This window comes from Saccopteryx bilineata, chromosome 2 (genome assembly GCF_036850765.1).
Source record: "Saccopteryx bilineata isolate mSacBil1 chromosome 2, mSacBil1_pri_phased_curated, whole genome shotgun sequence".
Taxonomy (NCBI): domain Eukaryota; kingdom Metazoa; phylum Chordata; class Mammalia; order Chiroptera; family Emballonuridae; genus Saccopteryx; species Saccopteryx bilineata.
The window spans coordinates 25,573,744-25,586,018 of NC_089491.1; the positions used below are offsets into that span (position 1 = coordinate 25,573,744).

Genomic DNA, 12,275 nt, shown 5'->3' on the forward strand with positions numbered 1-12,275 from the left:
TTTCTTACTAGTTTATGTAAGAATGAGACAGTACTTGAACACCAGATGTGCAGTCTTTATTAAAGGAGAAAGACCTGCCGGGGCACTTCTCCGGGAGAAGGGCACCCCGGTACAGATTAGGGGGTGCATTTTTATAGGGTTTGGGAGAGCCTGAGGAGGTGCTGAGTCAGAAGTTCTGGTATGTCCCCTCCTGCGGATTTTACGGTTTCGGCTCTCTGGAACACTCCTCCTTAGGGCAGTTGACTAGCTTCTTGGAACTCTTCTGCCTCAGGAGCGATTATCCAGTAAGTAAGGGTGAGGTCAGGCAGTCAGGCAGAACAACCAAAGGGCAGTTGGAATTTCTGGTAAATTCATATATCTATCAGTTTATATATTTTATTTTTATTTATTTATTTTTTATTTATTTTTTACAGAGACAGAGAGTGAGTCACAGAGAGGGATAGACAGGGACAGACAGACAGGAACAGAGAGAGATGAGAAGCATCAATCATTAGTTTTTCATTGTGCATTGCAACACCTTAGTTCAGCGGTTCTCAACCTGTGGGTCACGACCCCTGCGGGTGTCGAACGACCAAAACACAGGGGTCGCCTAAAGCCAAAATATGTATTTCCGATGGCTTTAGGCAACCCCTGTGTTTTGGTCATTCGACCCCTGCCGGGGTCGCGACCCACAGGTTGAGAACCGCTGCCTTAGTTGTTTATTGATTGCTTTCTCAGATGTGCCTTGACTGTGGGCCTTCAGCAGACCGAGTAATTCCTTGCTGGAGCCAGCGATCTTGGGTTCTGTAAAGCCAGAAGCCACGGCCAGGGCCACCATCACAGCAGCCCAGCCCATGCAGGTTCGCATTGGATTCAGACAGTCGGTAAAGAAACAACGGAGCCACAAACTGGTGGGCCATAGTCTTTAATCCTAGCTTGCACCCGGCGGGCAAGTAAAAAACATACACTGGGCTCCAAAACCCACTCACATTCAGTGCTCACAAAGCCACTGACTTATCCGAGTTTCCTAGAATCAAAGGTTTCTAGCTCACCAGCCTTATTCACCTCTGTTCCCCATCTCCTTCCTTCTCCAGCATCAAACTGCACAAACTGGCCTCTCATTCAATACTCCGCCATCTTGGCTGTTTCTCCTGGCCTCCTCCACGTGGCCTTCTGCTCTCTGCTCTGCTCTCTCTCTAATGATAATCTCAGGAACCAAGAGCCCAAGCTCCCGTTCTACCCCTATTTTATATTGTAGCTTCACAACCTCTAATCCAATATACAAAGTAGGGAAGTCCCTAATACAAAGTCACTTCTCTGAGGCATGATTGGATTGTACCGCCCCACATCAAAAAGGGTGGGAAAGGCTTAATCCCAAAACCAAGCCCCAGGCTACAAAGATTCTCAACACACATTAATATCACCTGGGTGATGGCCTCCTCCTGGGCAGCGTAATCTTTAACAAAGTGAGCATAATACATTTTATCTGCTTAACAGGTTCAAACTGGTGAGCTTTTTGCTCAAACCAGATGAACCCGCACTCAAGCTGGCAACCTCGGGGTCTTGAACCCGGGTCCTCGGCATCCCAGTCCGACGCTCTATCCACTGTGCCACCGCCTGGTCAGGCCAGTTTATATATTTTAGATTTTTTTTTTTTTTTTTTTACAGAGACAAAGTCAGAGAGAGGGATAGACAGACAGGAATGGAGAGAGATGAGAAGCATTGATCATTAGTTTTTCATTGTGACACCTTAGTTGTTCATTGATTGCTTTCTCATATGTGCCTTGACCGTGGGCTTTCAGCAGACCGAGTAACCCCTTGCTCAAGCCAACAATCTTGGGTCCAAGCTGGTGAGCTTTGCTCAAACCAGATGAGCCTGCGCTCAAGCTGGCGACCTTGGGGTCTCAAACCTGGGTCTTCCGCATCCCAGTCCAACGCACTATTCACTGTGCCACCACCTGGTCAGGCTAGATTTTTGTTTTTTTTTTTGTTTTTTTTTTTATGTGAGAGACAGGGAGGCAGAGACAGACTCCTGCATGCGCCCTGACCAGGATCCACCCAGCAAGCCCACTAGGGGGATGTTCTGCCCATCTGGGGTGTTGTTCCATTGCTTGCAATGGAGTCATTTTAGCACCTGAGGTGGAGGCTTGTGAAGCTATCCTCAGTGCCTGGGGCCAACTGGCTCAAACCATTTGAGCCATGGGCTGTGGGAGGAGAAGAAAGAGAAAGAGAGAAGGGGGAGGGGAGGGGTATAAAAGCAGATGGTTACTTCTCCTGTGTGCCCTGACCTGTAATCGAACCCAGGACTTCCACATGCCGAGCTGATGCTTTACTGCTGAGCCAGCTGGCCAGGGCTTAGTTTAGATTTTATATTGTCCTATGGTTTAAAATATTTTTTCAACATTACCAGTGTCTTACAGTTTTTACAATGGTTTCTACTTCATGATTTCATTGGAGCCTCATGACAGTTTGCCAGGGAAGAAGAATGATTTGCTCACATCTCATAGCTGTTAGGAGGCAGAACTGGTTGCTACTGGGTTTCAGATCTGATTCATGCCCTGTTCTGATTCATGCATTCTGTTGCTCTTGGTGGTAATTAGCTGTTCATTTGTAGGGATCTTAAATCTTGGTGGTTTTCAATCTGATATTCCCTGACCTTCTGATAAAGAGAGGCATACAAATATTATGATTATTTTATAGACCCCAAATTAAAACTTAAATGACATGCCTCCTCAAAGACAGTGGAATTCCTGCTGGAGTTGAAATTGAAATCAGAAATGAGAATTTCCTGACTTCAGTCTGTCCTCTTTCCATTATGTAACAAAGGACTTTTGGTTAAGACATATTAGCAGATCTTATATATTTAATTTATGAAAAAAATTAAAGAGGTTAAACAGGAAAAATAAAACTTTTATTTATTTATTTATTTATTTTAGGGGGGGGAGAGAGAGAGAAAGAGAGAGAGAGAGAAAGGGGAGGAGCAGGAAGCATCAACTCCCATATGTGCCTTGACCAGGCAAGCCAGGGTTTTGAACCGGCAACGTCAGTGTTTCCAGGTTGACGCCTTATCCACTGCGCCACCACAGGTCAGGCAGGAAAAATAAAACTTAAATATAACTTGTCAGTTTTAAATTTCTTTACATGGTAAAATTAAGATGTATAATGTTTACTTGAAAATTTAAAAGTGTGCACAAGAAGTAATGTGATTAGATATTAAAGTTGTTTATGCCTGACGGCGCAGTGGATAAAGCATTGACCTGGAACACTAAGGTTACTGATTTGAAACCCTGGGCTTGCCTGGTCAAGGCACTTACAAGAAGCAAGCAATGAACAACTAAAGTGAAGCGACTATGAGTTGATACTCCTGGCTAACTCCCCTCTCTCCTCTCTCTTTTTATTAATAAATAAAATCCTTAAAAAGGAATAAAATTACAGTATTATTAATCTTGTCAATAGTCTTCAAAATTTGGGATCTCTGAACATACAAAATGCTCTAGAACTTCAGTATTATATAATAAAACCAATTTCCAGGCAATAACTTTTCTCACCTCTTTAATAATGTATTTATTTCAGGGGAGAGGGCCCACTGAAAACTTCCCAGGATTTAATTCATCAACTAGAGGTATGTTTTCTTTCCACTTTATGCTACTACTTTAATTCTGGGCTAAAAGTGGGTGATGACTAATTTTGAACTGATTTACTGTATCATGTTTGTGTGCTTACCTGTGCACACACGTGTATTATAGAGAGTGATAGAAAAGTAGAGTGCTTGCAGTAGCATTTTGTGGAGCTTTTTTGGTTATCTTATTGGGGGAAAAATTTAAATATAATAGGAATAAAGTTGAATGGGCTCTGTCCTGGCCAGATAGCTCGGCTGGTTAGAGCATCATCCTGAAGCACAGAGGTTGCCAGTTCAATCCCCGGCCAGGGCACATACAGGAACAGATCAATGTTCCTGTCTCTCTCTCTCTCTACTTATCTCTCTCTCTTTCCCTTTCTCCCTTCTTCCCTCTCTAAAATTAATCAATAATTAAAAAAATTTTTTTTAAATCAACAGTTCAAATGCTATAGAAATGTTTACCTAAACCTATGTATTCTTATTGATCAATGACACCCCTTTAAATGTAATTTCTTAAATAAAATAATTTTTAAAGTAGAATGGGTTTTGATATTCTCTAGATGCAATAATTACTTTTAGGTTTTGCCAAATAGATGAAATTACCATGTCAGCAGGTACATGTCTTTTACACTTTCCTGTTTGCTAGAAGGGCTTTTGGGCTCTTCGTGATTGAATTGGATGAATGGTAGTGATTCAATGAGATAACACAAACAAAGCATCTGTCACAGGCTTGAGACCATTAGTGGGCACTCTGTACACATTAGTTTCCTTTCTTCTTCCATATCCCTGATGATTCAGGGAAGACAGACACACTTTCAACTGTGTGTCTAATGGAACTCCAAGTAGACCCTTCTCTAATTCTCCGATCTCTGCTGGAGGCTTTAGATTGACAAGCAGATTGTAAGCTGCTTTTTCTCCCTGACTCTCATGTCAGCCTGTTTGCCTTTCCAGAATCAAGAGCATTCTTGCATTTCAATTGGAAATGTCGTCTCTTTATCACCTTTGGACAGTTGTCCCTGGCCTTCCCATGTGCTTCTACTTGAGCCTCTCTAGGAAGGGGGGTCCAGGTGGAGAGGGTGTTTGTCAGCAGAGTCAGAAGAATTACAGAAAGTATTCCTTTTGGATTTTTCTGTAAATTTGACTATAAACGAGCGTTTCCTCTTAAAACACTTGGAATAAATTCTGGATCTACTCCATTTAGTGTGGCCCATATCATTCCAAGCCTCACCACACCTAGGGGGTAAGTCATTGCAGGCTCACTGCCCGCCTTCTTCCCGTGTGAGCTTATTCACTAAACTGATGTCTGCTGAGTTGTCTGCCACTGCGAGGATCATCCACTGTTCCTCAGATATTTATTGAGTTTGCACCGTGTGTCAGACCCTGGAGATTAGGGCTCTATGGACAAAAGTGAGCAAAACAAAGGCCCTTCCCCCATGAAACTTACATTCTAATGGGAGAAGATAGACAATAGAAAGTATATAATGCCCATATGTAAACACTTAGAGATAAAATCATGTAGGATAATAGGAGAGAAGTGATTGAGCGGCAGTCAGGAAGGACCTCTCTGAGGAGGTAACATCTGAATAGTGATATTAATTAGGACAAGAATGAGCTGGATGGATTTCTTCGGGCTATTTCGGGCAGACAGAACAAGTATCAAGGCCCTGAGGTGTGAGGCTAGGCTGGGGGGGGGGGGGCGTATCTGAAGAACATGAAGGAGGCAAGTGTAGATGTAGTGGAGTCAGAAGGAAAGTGGTAACATATGACATCTCTGTAGCCATAGAAAACATGTTTCTTTCCCCACAAAGTATGATGGAAACCCCATTGAGTGTTTTGAGGAGGAGTAGTGTGATTTGACTTATGCTTGGAAAGATTTTTGGCTTGACCAACAGGATAAGTGGTAGTGCCATTGACTGAGTTAGGAGATGCTGAGGGACACCACCAGATCTAGGGTGAAAATCAAGCACTGATCTGCTCAAGTAGAATATACAAGGCTGGTGTCAGGATAGTTCAGCAATGGGGAGAGATTTGGGAGCCATCAGCTCAACAGTGGTTTTAAACCACAACACTCTATGAAACAGATAGGATCTTTCTCCCAAGGGGTTCATAGGCTAGAAGGGAAGAAAAGGTATGTAAAAAGCAAGTGGTAATGTGGAATGATGATGAATAGAAGGGTAAGGGAGTCACTGCTTGTGGTTAGAGGGTAGGCATAAAGTGGTTGGGTTTCTTTTTAAAGGATAAGGGAGGATGCAAAAGACTATTTGACCTTGGGAACAGTTTACCCAATGACAGGAAGGCATTAATAACAGGCTGTTGGATAGAGGGCTAAAGTTAACCCTAAAATTATTGCCTCTTTCTTCATATTCTTCATCTAATTTATTACCAAAACCTGTTACTTTTCTTCACAAATCATTCTCCAATTTGCCCTGTTCACTTCCTTCTTACTATTACCACCTTAAGCCAAGTCTTCATTCTTTTACTCCACTAGTGTCTTCCATTTGTCCTGAATAGTCTTGTTGGTCCAACTCATTTGTCACTGTTCTTCCCCATCATCATGTCCTCCCTTCTAAATTATAAGTTATATGTGTGTGGTGAATAGTCAAAAACCAATCTGAATTGCTCCTCTCCAGTGGCTGGTTAAGGAATGTGTGCAGGTGACAATTTTCACCTTGCTTAGCGGGAAGTAGGAAAGTTCTAACCTTCTGAACTCATGCTCTAAGATTCATCATCCTTTTGTAATTGGGGAAATTACAAGAGGAGTTTCAGATCCCTCCAGCAGCCCAGACATAATCAATACGGCCAGGTATCATAGGTCCAGGGGATCCTCGGGTAATTGGAGGTGACCAGGTGTAGAGCAGCCTCCTCAGGGATTGATTCTGGAGCAGATCTGGGAAACCTCCTTCTGAATCAAATTAAAATCCTGTGTTTTCCTGGGTACAACAAAAAATTGGTCCCATGACAGACCTTTTACCTTTAGGTTTCAGTTTAAATTTTTTCCCTGAGTCTGTTTCCCACTAACTATCCAGAAGACACACATCTAAAGTAGTGATGGTTTTTCCTTCCACCAGGTTTTTGCTGAAGAGGGCTTGAAGTTTGCTTCAAGTGTACAAGCTTTCTCAAAACAGGTAACACAGGTCTACCTGCCTGGTGTTAGTGGTGATGTCATGAATACCCACTTTGGGGATATATTATTTAGGTGTAAAGGTATTTAAGGTTTAGCATACAGAGTTTTGCTGGAGTTGTTAGAACTTCCTATATTGCATTTCAGCTGAAAGACGATGACAAGCTTATGCTTCTCCTGGAAATAAACAAGCTAATTCCTCTGTGCCACCAGCTCCAGACAGTAACCAAGGCGCCTTTGCAGAATCAAGTTTTTCTAAAGGTAAGAGTGAGGGTGGGTCATTTTGCGAGGCCCTTGAGAAACTGATGCTTCTTGATCAGGTTAGCTTCCCGGCCCTTCAAATAAAAGGTTAAGGCCCTGGCCGGTTGGCTCAGTGGTAGAGCATCGGCCTGGCGTGTGGAAGTCCCGGTTGGATTCCCAGCCAGGGCACACGAGAAGCGCCCATCTGCTTCTCCACGCCTCCCCCCCTCCTTCCTCTCTGTCTCTCTCTTCCCCTCCCGCAGCCGAGGCTCCATTGGAGCAAAGATAGCCCGAGCGCTGGGGATGGCTCCTTGGCCTCTGCCCCAGGCGCTAGAGTGGCTCTGGTCGCAACAGAGCGACGCCACAGAGGGGCAGAGCGTCGCCCCCCTGGTGGGCGTGCCGGGTGGATCCGGGTCGGGCGCATGTGGGAGTCTGTCTGACTGTCTCTCCCCGTTTCTGGCTTAAGGGAAAAAAAAAAAAAAGGTTAATAACCATAGGGAGCAGTTTATTTTCATTTTTCATGCCATGACTGCAAGAATGACTTATTATCTGCAGTTAGAAATGACCCCAGGGGGTGGTAGGCACACCAAAGAAATTGGCTTTTTTTTTTTTTTTTTTTTTTTTTTTTTGTATTTTTCTGAAGCTAGAAACCGGGAGAGACAGTCAGACTCCCGCATGCGCCCAACCGGGATCCACCCGGCACGCCCACCAGGGGGCGATGCTCTGCCCCTCCGGGGCGTCGATCTGCTGTGACCAGAGCCACTCTAGCGCCTGGGGCAGAGGCCAAGGAGCCATCCCCAGCGCCCGGGCCATCTTTGCTCCAATGGAGCCTTGGCTGCGGGAGGGGAAGAGAGAGACAGAGAGGAAGGAGAGGGGGAGGGGTGGAGAAGCAAATGGGCGCCTCTCCTGTGTGCCCTGGCCCGGACTCGAACCCGGGACTTCTACACGCCAGGCCGACGCTCTACCAGTGAGCCAACTGGCCAGGGCCTAGAAATTGGCTTTTTGATGTGATTAATTCCATAGCAGTAAGCAGCTTCCCTTAAATCCCAATGTCATCACATGTCTAACAAGGACATGGACTCTTCAGAGTATGGGCTCCATCCATAGGGAAATGGAGTACAACAAAGCAGAGTGTAAGGAATTGCAAAGTTGGGGGTCCACAGCCCCTACATGGAATGCTTTGAGAAGTCCCCAAACAGCCGGAGGTAGAACACATTGATTTTCCATCCATTCTTTTTGAGAATTCATGGACTAGGCAGGAGACCCAGTCAGCAGTCCCTGCATCTGTGCTCTGGGGCCTTAGGTCATCAAGTCATATCATCTGTACTAATCCATAATGGAGAAATTTTATCATTTTAAAAGTAAATAATGGTAAAGGCTTTTGCAATGACATCCCTTGTAAAGGAATATGACTTGCTTTCTTTTTTTTTCTTTTCTGAAGTGAGAAGCGAGGAGGCAGAGAGACAGACTCCTGCATGCACCCGACCAGGATCCACCCGGGATGCCCACTAGGGGGCGATGCTCTGCCCATCTGGGGTGTTGCTTCATTGCAACAGGAGCCATTCTAGCGCCTGAGGTGGAGGCCATGGAGCCATCCTCAGCGCCCGGGGCAACTTTGCTCCAATGGAGCCTTGGCTGCAGGAGGGGAAGAGAGAGTAAGAGAGAAAGGAGAGGGGGAAGGATGGAGAAGCAGATGGGCACTTCTCCTGTGTACCCTGGCTGGGAATCAAGCCCGGGACTCCTGCACGCCAGGCCGATGCTCTACCACTGAGCCAACCAGCCAGGGCCATAATGTGCTTGCTTTCTGTCGCTGTAGGTTGATAAGTGTATCACAAAGACAAGATCCATGATGGCTATTTTGGTCCAGCTTCTCTCACTCTGCTTTAAGCTGCTGAAGAAGGTGAGATGGTTTTCCTACCTTACACTAACATTTTAAAGTCTAGTTTAAAGGACAGTGCAAAAGTGATTTAATTTTGCAATTTTTTGAGAGTAAAGCAGAAATTAATTGTCTTAACTCTTTCCAGCTTCAGATGGAAAACAACAGATGGGTCTCAGTTACAAATAAGGACTCCGTGGATGGTAAAACTTGAGAAGTTTTTGAGGTCAGATCTTGAGAACACCATATGGCAAAGCTGACATTTTAAAGAGCAAATGATTCCTTATATTTTTGAGAATTCAATAATTTTATAAAGACAACACTGAAATCCTGCTTTATTTTCTGATCATGAAACTGTGGCTTTTTGACAACTAATAAATGCTATGGTAGTTGCTAAAATTCTAATTGCAGTGTGATTTTAAAATAAGACATTGTAACCAATATTGTTCTTTAAGTCAAGCCAAATATCCCAAGTGTCTTCATGACAGTTTAATCCAAAGAAGCTATTTTGAATATGTGCTCACCTTTGGTATAGTTTACCTTCCTGTTTTCCATTCTTTACTTAAGCTTATTATCTAGAACACTCATTTTCAGCAGAAAATACATCGTTGTCTGGTTGAAAGCAGTTTTCCTTGAACCTGTGGACTCCTGTTTAATCCCTCTGTCCAGCAAGTGTGACAGGGCCTCTTGCCTGCTCACTGTCACAGATCATCTGTGCTAGTAGCACACATTTGTTCTGTAACAAGCATTTCACATAGCACAGGCTATCTGTTGCAGCATCTCCCTTCCCACCCCCAAAAGCAGGGTCATGGAGCTCACTCCGTGGACTCCTGCAGGAGTCACAAGCAGATGGCTTTTAGTTCTAGTTCTAGCAGAGCTCGTCTGTCTGCCCTGAATTATTAACTGGAATCCTAAACCTATCTTACGGACTTAAAAGAAGTAGTTTTTGAACTGTCCTCAGTAGTGACTGATGGAATGGAAGGTGTAAGGCAGAGAATGATGGAACTAAGAAGCTGTTTAACATAAATTTTGAATAATCATATATTTTATATATGTGCCTTCGGATGTTTATTTTAAAACAAATAAACATATTTAGTCTTTTTCAGTGTTTAAAGCTTTTCTTGTTGTGGGGTGGGTTGTTTCTGGTTTTTATTTTTTGTATTTTTTCCGAAGTTAGAAGTGGGGAGGCAGTCATACTCCTGCATGCGCCCAACCAGGATCCACCCACATGCCCACCAGGGAGCGATGCTCTGCCCTTCTGGGGTGTTGCTCCATTTCCACTGGAGCCATTCTAGTGCCTGAGGCAGAGGCCATGGAGCCATCCTCAGCGCCCAGGCCAACTTTGCGCCAACGGAGCCTTGGCTGTGGGAGGGGAAGAGAGAGACAGAGAGGAAGGAGAGGGGGATGGGTAGAGAAGCAGATGGGCACTTCTCCTGTGTGCCCTGACTGGGAATCGAACCCGGGACTTCCACACATCGGGCCAACGCTCTACTGCTGAGCCAACCGGCCAGGGCTCTTGTTGTGGGTTGGGTTTTGATGGAAGGATCTGGTGTACAGGTTCTGCCCTTACGATACAGCACAGCTAACTTAGTTTTGGATTCATTTGATAGTGCTTGTTATCTCAGTGCTTTGAAATTTAACAGGACATGTCAGTTGCCAAATGGCAATAGTTATATAAGCTTATCTGATGACTGTTGTCTGGGTCAGCCATCACAATATTCACAGGATGGCAAAGAACCACAGTACTACCAATTAGCTAGTCAATATTTTTTAGAAAGAAACTTGAACTTGAATTGTATAGGCCTTGCAATAAAATGGGATACAGTCAACTTGGTTAATGAACCTTTATGAAATACTTTTTTTTTTAAAGTGAAAGGCAGGGAGACTGAGAGATTTCCACATGCACCTTGACCAGGATCCACCTGACAAGCCTCTTACAGGGCGATGCTCCACCCACCTGGGGCTGCTACTCTGTTGCTTAGCAACTGAGCTATTTCAGTACCTGAGGTGAGGCCATGGAGCCATCCTCAGGCCTGGGGCCAACTTGCTTGAACCATTCAAGCCATGGCTGTGGGAGAGGAAGAGAGAGAGAAAAGGGGGAGAGGTGGAGAAGCTGATGGTCGCTTCTCTGCATGCCCTGACTGGTAATTGAACCCGGGACTTCCACATGCCAGGCTGATGCTCTAGCCAACCAGCAAGGGCCACTAAATACTTCTTTATAAAAATCAGCAAGCAGGATTTTTATGGTAGAGTTACTACCTGTATCATGTCTGGGGGTCTACCTGGGGACAGTCATACTGGCACTCAAGTTGTAAGTTTTCCTTGTGAGTCAAAAATAATTTTAAAGTTTTACTTACAGAATACTTTTACATACTTGAAATGAGAATACTTTCTTATTTAAGTGCAAGTGGGGGTGGGGAAGGGATAACTTATGACTCCTGTAGCATAAGAGGATAAGGAACCAAAGGAATTGACATGCAACATGATTTCTCCTGTATTAAACAATTGCTTTATTTAAAAAGATATTTAGGGCCCTGGCCGGTTGGCTCAGCGGTAGAGCGTCGGCCTAGCTTGCGGAGGACCCGGGTTCGATTCCCGGCCAGGGCACACAGGAGAAGCGCCCATTTGCTTCTCCACCCCTCCGCCGCGCTTTCCTCTCTGTCTCTCTCTTCCCCTCCCGCAGCCAAGGCTCCATTGGAGCAAAGATGGCCCGGGCGCTGGGGATGGCTCTGTGGCCTCTGCCTCAGGTGCTAGAGTGGCCCTGGTCGCAACATGGCGACGCCCAGGATGGGCAGAGCATCGCCCCCTGGTGGGCAGAGCGTCGCCCCTGGTGGGCGTGCCGGGTGGATCCCGGTCGGGCGCATGCAGGAGTCTGTCTGTCTCTCCTCGTTTCCAGCTTCAGAAAAATGAAAAAAAAAAAAAAAAATAGATATTTAAATGTCCATGTTACAACCCTTAAGGAAAATAACATTTTTAAAGTCTTTTATTTAAAATTCAGTGTAAATAAGTATATAATCTTTTTTTTTTTTTTTTTTTTTAGCAAGAGAGAGGGACAGACAGACAGGAGGGGAGAGATGAGAAGCATTAACTCATTGTTGCAACACTTTAGTTTTTCATTGTTTTCTCATCTATGCCTTGATGGGAGCCAGTGACCTTGGGCTCAAGCCAGCGACCATGGGGTCATGTCTACAATCCCATATTCAAGCTAGCAAACTAGCAAGCCCCTGCTCCAGCTGGTGAGCCCGCACTCAAGCCGGTGACCTTGGGGTTTTAAACCTCAGTTCTCAGCATCCCAGGCTGACACTCCATCTATTATTCTACCGCCTGGTCAGGCAGTGTATAATCTTAAACCATAAACACAATTGTATTTTTGTTTAAGTAATGTGAAAGCTTTTGTTCTATTCAAAGGTCTCTGTGTCTCTGAATTACAGTAACTTCTC

General features: G+C 44.7%; 1 protein-coding gene across 1 annotated transcript in view; it reads left to right on the top strand.

The window, feature by feature from the left end:
• CTNNAL1 (catenin alpha like 1) overlaps nt 1–9,937 on the top strand; it is a 76,094-nt gene extending 66,157 nt beyond the window's left edge. Inside the window, exons 15-19 of the mRNA XM_066256578.1 lie at nt 3,553–3,601; nt 6,667–6,723; nt 6,867–6,980; nt 8,776–8,859; nt 8,984–9,937. Of these exons, the coding sequence (XP_066112675.1) occupies nt 3,553–3,601; nt 6,667–6,723; nt 6,867–6,980; nt 8,776–8,859; nt 8,984–9,049 (370 nt within the window). The 3' untranslated portion in view covers nt 9,050–9,937. The remainder of the gene's footprint in view (nt 1–3,552; nt 3,602–6,666; nt 6,724–6,866; nt 6,981–8,775; nt 8,860–8,983) is intronic.
• The last annotated feature ends 2,338 nt before the right edge of the window (nt 9,938–12,275 follow it).